Below are 14058 nucleotides of genomic sequence, written 5' to 3'. Positions count from 1 at the left end.
TCATGTCACAAAAGATCATCAAGAGATTACAATCCAAGAGACAATATTATCAATGTAATTTCTGGGACCAAAGAAGACTCGGGTCATCTCCAAGTTGAAAAAGTATGTGATGTGTCCTTCCAGAGAAAATCAGAACATCATCAAGTTGAAGGTTGATGCGATGAAATTCTTGCCAAACCCCAAGAAAGCTTAATCTCTATGTCTCAAAAGAGTGTGAAATGATCATCGTGGGTAAACACCAGATATCAAACGGCTCGAACCGCCAAGAATTATCTTTATTTATGTAAAAAAAATTTATCAATATCCTTTCATAAATTGCTTTTATGATAGTGAAAACATCTTTCATTTATTTTCATATCAAGGAAATAGATAGCTTTCTTGAAGAAACCCAACAGCAACAAAATTGAATTTGATTCTTGGTTCTACAGAGTTAGTCCAGTTGGAGTTAATACTCCAGGTAGAAAGTGGAAATATGTTTTCTCATAGACGTGCATATTTCAATCATTTTTTAATAAGCTATAATTTTTATCATTTTGGCAACATTTTCTTGCTATCCCGACATGAAATGAGAGCTTGATGTTCATTTTGACATATCTTTAGGACTTGATAATAGGAGTTTTCAAGATTATTTCTTTCTTTTTAATCTGAGCGCCCGGACTCTCAAATTTGCACACTTCCCTCTGTTCTTCATTGTCCTGTCATAGACAGTTCAATTTTTTTTTCGGTCCAAGGTTGAGCCAACATCTATATTTTCAGCAAAAGGTCACCTTCAAAAGCTATTCAGTCTCAGCAATGAGACCCCCAAGATCAATCTCATTTCAAAGCTTTAGGGAATTCTCATTTCTTCCTCTTGCAAACCCCTCTTAGATTTATTGTGCAAAATTTGAAGGTTTCATCATGGTTTCTTCTTTCGAGGATTTTATTTTTTCGTTCAAGTTAAGGGTCAAGCCTGAATCTCGTTCTTTCATAAGGTATTTTTCTCTTTCAGGATAAAGGTTAAACTTGAACCATCTTTCATAAAAAGGTCATCTTTCAAAAGCTATTTAGTCTCGATCATGAGGCACTCAAGATCACTCCCTTTTCCAAAGCTTTTAAGGAACCCCATCTTTACTGTCTTCTTTGCAAGCCCTCATTTTTCTATTAGGTATTTTTCATGGTTTCTTTAATCTTTTCTCTCGAGGATTTCACTCTAGCCTCCCATTCAGATAAGGGTCAAACCTAAGCATGGCTTTCTCAATCTTTTCTCTCGATGATTCTACTCTAGCTTCACATTCAGGTAAGGGTCAAATATGAGCATGACTTTCTCAATCTTTTCTCTCGAGGATTCCACTCCAGCCTCCCATTCAGATAAGAGTCAAACCTGAACATGGCTTTCTCAATCTTTTCTCCCAAGGACTCCATTCAAGCCCTCCGTTCAGGTAAGGGTTAAACCTGAGCCTCCTCCGTGAGGTATCTTCTCCTCATTCAGGTAAGGGTCAAGCCTGAGCCTTATTCTGATGAGGTGAATCTTCTTCTTCATTATCTATTTCATGTCTACCATCATCATCAGAGCAATTTCTTTCATACCTAGTCAGATTTTCTTAATTGGGGCATTTTTATAGCCCAAATTTGGTGTGTGTGTTTTGTCACTAAGTTCAGCTTTCAACCAGCTTAGTAGCAAAGAGAGACATTTGTAAACACCACAAATTTTCCTTGTTCATCTTCAGACACCGTCTTTTAACAAATGTCAATCCCCTTAGGTCAGTCTACCTGAAAAATGTATTAAATAAAAGTTGTTTCATATTGTTGTTGATTCACTCTTGTGACCCGCCCAGAGTTTTTCGCTTGTTTCCCTTTTTGGTACTTCCGCACTTGCGCAAATGTTTTCAAATGTTTCAAAAAAAAAAGTTATCCTAAATTTCAAAGGATTTTTATTTTCAAAGTCGGGAATTCTGGGGCGTCGCACTACCCCTAAGTCCATCCCAATTTAGGTGTCATTTTGCCCTTTTATAAGTGAAATTACCATTTTACCCCTAAGTTAGCTTAGATCCTAGTCAGTTAGATCCAACCAAGCTCATTTTAGGTTCAAAACAGTTAAAAAGTATGTCATTTCTAGCTCTCCTGATCTCACGATGAGCAAATCCTGTTCATTTCTGACCATTTCAGCTAAAACTAATTCATTTCCTGAGAAATGAGCTCAATTCTAGCTCAAATTTTAGTTAATTATTCCTCAGTTTGTCAACTCCAGTTAATTATGCTCCCTTGAGTCTAACTTGAGCTCACCAAGAGTTCAAGTAGTCTGGTTCCAGTTCAAATCCATTTCTCATAGTCTTAGAGTTCATTTTAGCTCATTTCAGCTGAAATTAAGCTAAGTCCAGTCAATCTAACTAGTGTTTGAGATCCAAATTTAGTCCATCTCAGTATATTTGACCTTCATTCCAGCTCAAACCCAGTATATTCCTGTCATCCACTTTGTTCTGGTGTTCATTTCTCACTATTTCTCTGAGAATTGGGTCATTTCTTGATTATTCGGTCTAGGAGCTTAGTTGAGTCAGTGTCTTTTTAGTTCACCTAAGTTTAGAAACCCTAGAACCCAGTTCAAACTAATTTAAACAAGTTCAAAACTCATTTTTCAGTGTCACTCTTTGCCCTGCGGGGTAAAAATCATTTCTCGATCATGTTTATCTAGAACATCAATTCTATCATTTTCCAAGCTGGTACAATTGTCAATCTTGGCTCGGATCAATTCCTTTTCTAAAATTTTAGCTATATCTGATATCCAATTCATATTTGAAATGGATCCAATATCGGATATGATGTCCAATACTCAATTTTCGTGCTCAGACAGGAATTTTCAATTCTTTGTCTCTGCCCGAGGTCTGAGACTTCAAATCCCTCATCGAGGGTTTGTATTTTGTAATCATTTTGTATCATTTCATATCATTTTATCGCATTTCATATCATTGCATGTCATTTTCGAGATTCAACACTCTTGTTTTCAAAATATTAAATCCAGACTCGATTTTAAAACCTTTCTTTCGAAATCAATTTCAAAAACCTGGGTTTTAAATCGATATTTTCCATTTGGCCAACCCTTCGCGCTTTATATTCCCTTATTTTAAAAGCATTTTCCTCAAAAAACAATCTGGATACATTTTGAACTTGATTCCCAAATCGATTTCTAAATTTTATCAATTTCTTCAAGTGGGCTCACTCTACAGGGATGCCAACCTTAATATTCCATCTTTATTCAACTTCATTTTATTTTCATGTCTTGCTTGTTTTAAAAATACAAAAAAATATATAAATCTAGGTGTCTTTTTAAAGCTTTTTGAAAATCTTGTTTTTAATCCCTTAATTTTCCTCCTTTTAAAATCATTTTTGAAAAACCGAATGGGGCCCACATTAGGTGGCGCCACATTTGAAGGTTAGGTCCATTTAAGATTAGTTAGAATTTTAAGTATGCTTCAATTGGGACTCTATTTTGTTTTTAACCTTTCATTTTAGTTTCACTTGTTTTTAACCTTCTTTTAAAACCTTTGTTTTTGTTATTTAGAAAACCAAATGTGGGGCTCACCTAGGTGGCACCACATTTAGATTGCTTTGATGAAATTTTAGTTAGGTTAGATATTAATTAGGTTTAGTCAAAGTTTTATTTAGTTAGAACTCTAAGACCCCCCCCCCCCCCCCCCCCCTTTTGGACTTATCCCTTTTAATTAAGAGAAGTTTCAATTAATTTGGAACTCTAAAAAATAAACCTAAATTTTTTTTATAAATGCCCACCATAGGGGGAGACCTCTGCATCTTGTTCTCTCCCTTTCTCCAGCCGCCTTCTCTCTCCCTCAAGCTCCTCCAAGTTCCACAAGGAGCCCCAAGGTAAGCCCCTTTTTCCTTTTAATTTTAATTAAATTTTCTTTAGTTTTTTTATTGCAAACACTATTGTCGCCCCTTGTAGTGTAGATTTTCTTTTTCTTTTCATTCAAGAAACCATACGAGAGCTTCAAGAAGATGACCAGCTGAGTGCTTAATGAGTTTTACACATTTTTGATCCATTGACTATGCTTATATTTTGTTTATTTTATTAATGTCTGGAAAAATATCGAGATTCAACCTTTTTATGGATTGAATCCCTCTTTTAATGGCTAAATCAAATTCTTGATCATGTTTCCCTGTATTTTTATTTTTATTTTTATTTCATCATATTCATATTTATTTTCAGTTATTCATGCATTTAATCATGATTCATAGTATTAGTTATACGTTTTATGGTTTCATCATGCTTAGTTAGGTTTTATTTTGTTCTAGGGTTTTAGTTTTACAGTCTTTAATTCTAGCCGCCAGTTAATGCTATTATTTTACCAGTTTATATTTATTATTTAAATCTAAATTTTTTATGATAAAATCATGCATCTGTCTATAGTTTTTAATAAAAAAAATAGATTTTTTTGAGATATGTAACCTTGTTTTCAAAAATCAAAGTCGAGACCCATTTTCTGAACAGAAAAAATGTTGGGTAAATCTAGGAGCATTTTTGTGAGGTCACATCTCCCTCATCAAAGATCTTTTTTTAGATCCGTAGAAAGTGGCATGCTCATCATAGTGTCTAGTTTATTTTGTAAAAAAATTTAGAATTTTCCATGATCGTTTACTATTTTTCTTTAAACCAGAACCAAAACATGTTTCTCTGAAACCTTTAGGCATTGTTTAAGCACTGAGTCATCTTGCTGGAGCGAATTCTCATTAACCGGAGATCGTATCGATAATCCGTATAAAGTGTCATGTTTATTTGCATGTCTAGTTTCTTTAGTGCGATTTTGGTAATTTTTAAAATTTGTTTGCTATTTTTGTTTAACCCAAAATTAAAACTAACTTTTCTTGAATTATTATATGTTGGTCAGAATCTAGTTCAACTTGCCAGAATAATTTTTCCCTAACCGAAGATTGTATTCCTGATCCTTAAAAAGGGTTATTTTTATTAATTTGTCTAGTTTCTCTCTGTTAAATTTTATAAATTTTTATTGTTGTTTGATATATAGTTCTAGTCTAACACCATAATAGGTACATAATAGCAGGTAAAATAGCAAATTTTTCTTTTTTTTATTTAATATTTCTTGCTTAAATAATCTCAAAAAAAAATTGATTGCATATTATTTTTAGAGTTATTAGAAGTTCTCATATCAATTTTTTTTTTTTTTGGAATTCATTTGATGTTTTATTTAGTTATTTCATAAAAACAGGATGCCTACGGAGTTCTGATTCAACCAAAACACGGGCAAATTTTACATTTTTGTATATTTTATTATTTTCATACATTGTTTTCAAGATTTTTGAGTTTTATCATTTTCATAATCATGTTAGGGTTCTCTCCACTCGATTTGACATCGTTTTGAATCTGTTTGATTCCCGGATTAAACGTATTACAAAAATCTTTTCTGAAAAACTCTATTCTTAACCCTGTTTTGCAAATAACATCTATTTTTAAGGGTATTTTGGTTATTTTCCATCAATTCTGAATTTCCAACCTTTTATTTGCATTATTCATTTAGTTGTGCATCATCCTTTATCTTATTTATTTCAGGAAAGCATGGAAAATAGCTTATATTCGAATAAATCCCTCAATTTCCAGATATTATTGGATACATTCAGAAAAGCTGACATTTGTCTACTAACAAGTTTGATAATTTTGCAAGAAAGCTCAAGAATAGATTTTCTATTATTTTTCTTTTTCTTTATTCAGTTATTGATGTAAATTGTAATTGTAATATTGGAATAAGAAAATTTCTTTTTTGCTTAGCTTATGATGCATTTATATATAGTTTGATTTTGATATTAACAGCTATTATTTGTCATGCACACATATTTCAAATTCATAAGGGTTTACACAAATGACACATGCGTCTGCTTCTAGGGAGTTAATAAACTGAGTGGGGTTCGTATTTGTGATCATAGTCAGAATACGAGTGAAACTCAGATTTATCATCTTCTTTTAAGTCATAAACGGCCTACACTCTTAGGCTATCTTCAAAAAATATTGCATATTTTGAAAAACTTTTCCAAGTATTTTCTTTTTAGGATTTAATGGGATATATTCAAAGCGTATTCGTGGTCATAGTCAGGGATATGTAACGAACCTATTTCGTTTAAATTCTATAAGGGACATAAAAACCCTTTTATACAAAATCGATTTCTGAAAGCAAAGGGGATTTCTCAGAGCTTTTCTTGAATTCCCAAAATATGATTTTTACAAAACCATATTGCATTTACCATGTTGGTTAGTCAGCATCATAGGGCTACACGCCCAGTTTTCTGAGTCATTTTCCTCAAAATAGATTTTCTCAAAAACTCTTAGTTTTTTTAAAAAAAAAAATAATCTTTTTTAAGTCCCAAGTATCTATTTTTTAAGTATTTTCAAAATATTCTAAGCATACATCATGTTTTCAGTCAAAATTCTTCAAAGTTCATAGCACATGCCTGATTCTTTGTGCATCTAGGAATAGAATATCGATTTAGACAATTGAGTAAAGCAAAGCATAAGATTGATCTTTGGTTTGCTTACCCCTAGTTATTATGTCAGAAACGATTGAACCTCCTACCGATAGGCGAGTCCCTTTCTCGCAAATTTTTTAAAATGAAGGGGAATTATTTTCAAAACTTTTTTAAAATGTAAGTTTGACTTGCAAAAGTAAAATTTTGCAATGATAACGTGTCATTTGATAGTAAGAAAGATCTGATTCAAAGATTGATTCGATTTAATTTTTTCTCGTTTTAAGAAATCGATTCACCTAGTGAACCGATTTTGACAATATTGGTCACTGGTCTCACTATAGGAGAGCCGTTTGAGTCATTTTCCTAACCTTTTCTTTAGGTCACATTTGCATGGCAGGACAAACGCCAAGCAAGCAAAACATCATGGTGTTTGTCCTGGAAGTGCCTGCAAAGGACGCCTTTTGGGTTGTCATGAACATGGTGCTCCCTGAGTATCAAACGCGGGACAGCACCCAGGCAGGGACAGGTCGATCCTCACAAGGGTGTGTCCCGCGTATCAAACGCTCTCTTAAAGAATCGTATCAAACTGTGACCAAGGGTAGAACCGGTTTGTTCTTTTTTCATTTTGTTTTTTTTTCAATAACATAGTCGAGCAATATCAACGGTCACCCTGCATCCCTCCCCTACAATTTTAACGGTTCAACCCCCTCGAGGCAGACAAAAACGACCAACAAACCTCCCCGAAGAGGCACGCAGTCCCCTCCCTCATTCATTAGTCTGACATATCGCCCTCTCTCTCTTCAAATTTCATTTGTTTATTGTTTCTTCTTCCCTCTTTTCAACCCCCCACCCCATTTTTTTTTCTCTCACTTTCTCTCTCTCCTTTTTCTTTGCAAGGGGAGTAGGTTTCTTGAACCATCCTAACGACGTTGAAATATTCTACCTGTCCTGTCCTTGACTTTGTATTAGTTGGTCATCAAGAAAAGCAAAGAAAACCAAAACTTTTGATCATGATGCTTAGCTTCTTAGTCATGGCAGATGCGAACATGAGGTCGGTTTCATGAGATTGTCTTGGTGGGTTTTTGGTTTTCATGATTAAGGTTGATTTTTTCATGCTAATTGGTATGCTAGAATCCCCAATCACGTCATCTCCTTTCTTTCTGTTTTATTGGGTTTTGCCGAGTGCTGTAGATTGTACACCTGAATTTTGGTGTATCTGATGTTGGTTGATTAGTTTGGAGCGGGAGCAGATGGGTATCAGTGTCAGGGTGCAGCTCTTTTGGCTCTTCTTGGTGGGCTTGGGCTTTCATTTTCAAGCTGTGTGTGGGGAATCAAAAGCACCGAGTTCTGATTCAACTGAGTTGCATGCACTAAGGGGGTTTTTGAAGGGCTTAGATGGAGGAATTGCTGGTTGGCAGAACAATTCAGAGTTTTGTAGCTGGGCAGGTGTGACTTGTGAACAGTTTTGGGATTCATCAAATTTGGTGAAAAGGGTAGTTTGTTTGGCTCTTGGGAACAAAGGATTGAGCGGTGTTCTCTCTCCTGGTTCTCTTGACTCACTGTCTCGTCTTAGGTGCCTCGATCTCTCTAGGAACAGACTTGCAGGCGTGCTGCCACACCAACTGTTCTACCTGCAGAAGCTAGAGGTCTTAGACTTGAGCTCTAACAACTTCTCGGGATCGATCCCGAACACGACGAACATGTCGTCGATTAGAGTTCTCAACATCTCAAGCAATTCCTTCAGTGGTGGTCTGCCAATTCTTCATGGAGCACTCAACTTGACTGTTTTCAATACCAGTAACAATTCTTTTAGTGGTTCTATCAGTGCTGACATATGCAAAACGTCCCCCCAGGTTGAAGAATTGGATTTTTCCATGAACTGCTTTTCCGGGGACCTGCCGGCAGGATTTGGTAATTGCCTGTCGCTGCGAGGACTATATCTTGGTTTTAACAACTTGTCAGGAGGTTTGCAGGACGACCTGTTCGATTTGAAGTCACTGGAGCGTTTCTCTGCCTTGCAGAACTCACTTTCTGGGCAATTGAGTGATCGCATTGGTAATCTTTCAAGCATTGTTAAGTTAGAAATTTCAGCAAATCGATTTTCGGGAACTATCCCAGATGTTTTTAGAAGTCTTCAGAATTTAGAGCATCTCTGTGCTCACTCCAATCGGTTTGCAGGCCGGTTGCCTGCTTCGCTCGCTTCATGTTCAAAGCTTCACCTGCTTAATTTGAGGAACAATTCGTTGAGTGGAACTATTGATCTCAATTTTACTGGAATGACTAGTCTCAGTTTTATAAATATTGCTTCAAATGGGATCAGTGGTAATATCCCAGAAATTCTCTCATCATGCAAGCAGCTGAAAAACATAAACTTTGCAAGGAACAAACTTGTTGGTCATATCCCTGATAACTTCCAAAACTTGCAAGCACTAACTTTCTTGTCGTTGTCGAACAATAGTTTCACCAACATTTCAAGGACATTGGGGGTTCTGCAACGGTGCAGAAATCTTTCTGCTTTGGTTCTTACCAGAAACTTTCATGGTGAAGAGATGCCATTGAACAACATCAATGGTTTCGACAACTTGAGGGTCCTAGTGATCCCAAATTCTGCTCTTTCCGGTTCGATCCCGCTGTGGTTGGAGAGATGTAAAAATTTGCAGGTGCTAGATTTGTCCTGGAATCATCTTACCGGAGGCATCCCTTCTTGGCTCGGCACTCTTGACCTTCTCTTTTACTTGGATCTGTCTAACAATTCACTTAGTGGTGAAATTCCCAGGACCTTGACAGGATTAAAATCTGTTATTTCCAGCAATATCTCATCAAGTCCAATGGATATTCCATTGTTCTTCAAGCGAAATATTAGTGCAGCAGGGTTGCAGTATAACCAGATATCTAGCATCCCACGATCTCTGATTCTCAGCTACAACGGGCTTACTGGAATAATATGGCCAGAGTTTGGAAATCTGAAGTACCTAAACACCCTGGACCTTAGCAGGAATAACATCTCAGGAACGATTCCTGAGAAAATATCATACATGTGGAGCTTGGAAACACTGGATTTGTCATTCAATAATCTCTCTGGAACAATACCATCTTCACTAATAAATCTCAACTTTTTATCTAGATTCAATGTGGCATATAACCATCTGTGGGGCCGAATCCCCACTGGTTCACAATTTTCTACATTCTCAGCATCAAGCTACGAAGGGAATCCTGATCTCTGTGGAGAAACATTGCATCCTTGCCGCTCTTCACCACCTTCTATCATGAACTTGAAGAAAGCGCGACCCCGCATCAGTATTATTATTGTCGTTGGTGTTGTCTCTGTTATAGTTTTTGGTGTCTCGTTTGTGCTCTTCATTATGTGTGGATACCTTAGAAAGCGTCAAGATAGCAGTTCAGCCAGCATCGATCAAAACGAACCTTTGGAATCTTCCAGTTCTGAAATGGTACGTCTGTTTCAAAACAAGGAAAATAAAGAACTGACTATTGACAATATTTTGAAAGCCACTGGCAATTTTGACCAATCCAATATCATTGGATGTGGTGGCTTTGGTCTGGTTTACAGAGCAACATTGTCCGATGACAAAAGAGTTGCAATTAAGCGACTTTCAGATGAATGTGGGCAGATGGAGAGAGAATTTCTAGCAGAAATTGAAATCCTCTCTAGAGTTAGACATGCAAATCTTGTCCCACTACAAGGTTATTGTCGCTACGGGAAAGATAGGCTGCTGATTTATTCGTACATGGAGAATGGAAGCTTGGATTTTTGGTTGCATGAGAGAGCTGATGGTGGAGCAGCATTGGATTGGGAGACTAGAATGCATATAGCTGAAGGAGCAGCTAGAGGATTAGCTTACTTGCACGAAGAATGCCAGCCTAGCATTCTGCATCGAGATATCAAGTCAAGCAATATACTACTTGATCAAGAATTTGAGGCTCATCTATCAGATTTTGGACTTGCAAGGCTAATGAATCCTCACAGTACACATGTGACTACTGATTTAGTTGGAACTCTGGGATATATTCCTCCAGAATATGCACAATCTTCTGTTGCAACTCCTATGGGAGATGTTTACAGTTTTGGGGTTGTTCTTCTGGAGCTCCTTACTAGTAGGAGGGCTGTGGATGTGTGCAAACCAAAGGTTTGCAGGGATTTGGTGTCTTGGGTGCAGCAGATGAAGAAGGAGAGGAGAGAAGAAGAGACCTTTGATCCTTCAATTTCAGAGAAATGCAACATTAAAGAGATGCTACAAGTACTTGAAGTTGCATGGCTCTGCGTAAATGAGTGTCCTAAAGCAAGACCTCACATCCAACAGGTAGTTTCATGGCTGGGTAGTGTTAGGCTTGGCAGCCAGCAGATTAAGTAGATAGGGCTTTCAGCAGATCACAAAGGAAAGCTTCCAATGAAAACTGTGATTGTTTTTGATACTTCATGAAATAAGGATCTTGTCAATGTTTCATGGTCAACTGCCACATATGATCCTTGCGTTTTATGTTACCTAAATTACATTTTATTTGAATAAAGACTAAATATACAGCATCAACTTATGAGGCTTTTGGTGAATTGTACTGGTATTTATATGCTCTGAAGATGAATGATTGGAGATCCTGACCGAATCCAACTGAGACTCAAATATTGTAAGTTAAAATAATTTTCTTGGAACTGTATTTGTAAATTATTGAATGTGTCCCTCGTGGAATAAGGAAAAAGCAAGTACCTCTAATTGTGTCCAGAGTTTGAGCCTGTTACACAGTAATCAATGTGGTACTCAAGAGGTTCCTCTCAATTCTTGGAACCAATAATATCTTTTTTCTTTTCCCGGCTAATATGGCAGTCTAGAACCCGAAGGGTGAGCTCTTCATAGTAGAAGAATCAGTGTTGATAAACTCAGTGTATCTTACTCACTGGTCCTAAGCAATTTTGGAATAACTTGCACAAGACAAATATCTGAACTGGAGCTTGGCAATCAACTAGCTACGCTAACTCCTCATTAAGTTGTATGACTCAACTCAATTCAATTCATTTTGAGAACTAAGTCTCTGTTGCAGAATTAATCCCTTGGGGGCAAAAATTCAAGCCCCATTGACAAAACTAGGTAATAATAATTTCTTTAAGAAAGTCAAAAATTTCTGGATAAGCTTACATAATTTAAAAGCATAGAAAGCTTTAAAAAGTCCAACTTAGTTTTGTATTTCATGGCAAACTGCACTGTATATTTTTGTATCGAAGAGACTGTCAGTTTTGCACATTTAAGTAGAACTCAAGATTCAGACATCCCATCTTTGAGGTGCGAGTTACTCCTCTCTTTTATGTATAGATCACAGACTGGGTTTGCTTGCTTATATTTGGGCTTAAACCCAAGAATCACTAGAACAAACATGTCTTTCATTTTCATTCCTTTTGCTCAAAGGCATGGAGGGACTTGTTATTAGTTCCATTGTTTTCTTTGTCAATTTAAGGGCCTTTTCAGATGAAATTTCAGTTGCACTTTGAATGTTCCCTGAATCATTTTAGCTTACTAGGATAATTGTGTTACTTCATAATATTAGCTTTTGTTGTATCTGTATTTGTTTTTTATCAGTTTCCTCTTTCTGTTATAATGATGAAAAAGGATTGCATCCTTAAACCAGACATCTATGCATCAGACACCAAGGTGAATAAAAACTTTATACTTTTGAGTCTGGCCCAACTTGGTGATGGATGGCAGATTTGGCAATACAAAGCTATTTTCCTTTCTGCATTACAACAAGATATCTCTCAAACTAGTAATGTCATCGACTTACTCAAATTGAATTTATTATGCTGCCATCAACTGTTGAATAATGAATGAGTGAGTGAGACACCACATATGGATAAACATTCTAAAGAAAATATTAAAGAAAAACATCAAAATGCCCTTCAAACTCTTGGGGGAAAATCGAAACCTTTTGTGAGCTTTAAAAGAATCCAGATCATCAGAGAACCCCTATTCTTGGAAGCATGAATTATAACTGCCATACAATAATTAGCCTAAGCATGCCTTAATATTTCTACTGCATAAATGTTATCATATGCTGCAGTTTGATAAATCAATAACGTACTGAAAATTTTGTAGTATAGCAGTGCATCTAAATAAATATTAACAATGTGCTGGGAAATGAAATAAGAAGTCAAACATCTTCTGAGATCATGGATTCAGTAAGAAGATGTTAACCAAGGCCTCCATCTTGAAATTATCAAGGATTGTCGCCCAGGTTGCTTATCAAAAAAGAATAATGAAAAGAGTGAACTGGTAGCATTCACAGGAGACTGACTAGGTAAAGTGTTGTGACTTAGCTGCAACTGCGGGTCCCTTGTCTTCCCAAGGGATATCCTTCATCGCTCCACATCTCCACCCGAAAGGGAAGCGTTGGTTGTTCATCTGGCGGGTGTGGATCCTCTCTGCATGGAAACTGGTGTGGAATGAAAGAAATGATTGTATTTTCAGGGGTGTCTGCTCGGATCTCTCTGCCTGTTTAGACTCACTACGCTAGACCATAACGGATAGAGCATGCAGGAAATGGCCTTACACACAGCATGCAGGAAATAATTGTATTTATGTGCCTCGAAGTGGATATTTTGAATATTTTTGTAGTCACTGACATTGTTGAGAAGATAACAAATGGGTCTGTCATTGGATTGTCTCTTTCCTGCAGAACATTCTTTGCTACTGATCATGTCTCTCAGGGAGATCTATTAGGGATAATTCATGGACTGCATTTTTCTGGCCTACAAGGGATCCGCTAACCTGGCTAAGTGGGTCAGCTTAAGATGTTCAAGTTGAAGGACTTCACGAGTTGGATAGAAGGAGTATGCATCTCTTGCTGCAAGGTATGGGAGTACTCGTGGTGTAAACACTGAATTAGGGTCACAGTCAACGTGGTACCTCTTGGCCCATAACAGGGTGTCCAAACCATAACGTTGGTTTATCTTTGTTATCCCAAAAACAAAGAAAAGGACAGCATCATCATCTTTGAAGTTTTTTTTCATTTCTTCTAGAGATGTCTATTGAGGTTGATCATCTTTTGATATGTAGCCCTTTGAGGCCATATAGATGTTTAATATGTTATGTAGGTTATTCTTTCTTAGCATGCTTCTCTTTATTATCTTTTGCTTTATTAGCTTTGGCCTGTGTTTTTAGCACATTGAAGCAGTGACTGCAACGCAAGTTTGGTTACAATGCCTAGGCTAGGCTTGTTATTTAACTACTTTTTTCTTGGTAGGCAAGCTGGGGAATAGCCCACGTAGGATTGATTCGGGTTCGAATGCGAGACCCCTCGGTTATTGATAGTGTGACCTAAACATCCAGCTATCTCATTCCACCCCCTGGTTGGTGTATATTCTGCCGAAAGTATCCCCAAGTTCTGATAAAAGGCAGGTGTAATAATCTATCAGATAAGCTGCTGAATTGTATGGCATGCATATTACAATAGGAATGATCTGGTCGCCTTACTGGTGTAGATAGATCTTATAGAAGTATTGATGATTATAACAAAACACTTTTTTTATGCAATGTCTTGTGAATAAACTGTCCTGGCTCTCCTCCTAGGAGTCTTTCCTCCAAATCTGAG

At 36.7% G+C, this 14058-nt stretch overlaps 1 protein-coding gene across 1 annotated transcript; it reads left to right on the top strand.

Annotated features, from left to right (window-relative positions):
- The first annotated feature begins 7233 nt into the window (after positions 1 to 7233).
- Positions 7234 to 11032, top strand: LOC149818143 (phytosulfokine receptor 1-like). The gene is made up of 2 exons (XM_089984642.1): positions 7234 to 7539; positions 7700 to 11032. Exons 1-2 carry the CDS (start codon positions 7526 to 7528, stop codon positions 10833 to 10835), a joined length of 3150 nt encoding a protein of 1049 aa, XP_089840768.1. The 5' UTR covers positions 7234 to 7525; the 3' UTR covers positions 10836 to 11032.
- Positions 11033 to 14058: the final 3026 nt, after the last annotated feature.

Source organism: Nuphar pumila, chromosome 13 (assembly GCF_984573655.1).
Source record: "Nuphar pumila chromosome 13, dmNupPumi1.hap1.1, whole genome shotgun sequence".
Classification (NCBI taxonomy): Eukaryota; Viridiplantae; Streptophyta; class Magnoliopsida; order Nymphaeales; family Nymphaeaceae; genus Nuphar; species Nuphar pumila.
The sequence above is the reverse complement of the archived record's forward strand: the minus strand, read 5'-3'. Positions and strand labels throughout refer to the sequence as shown.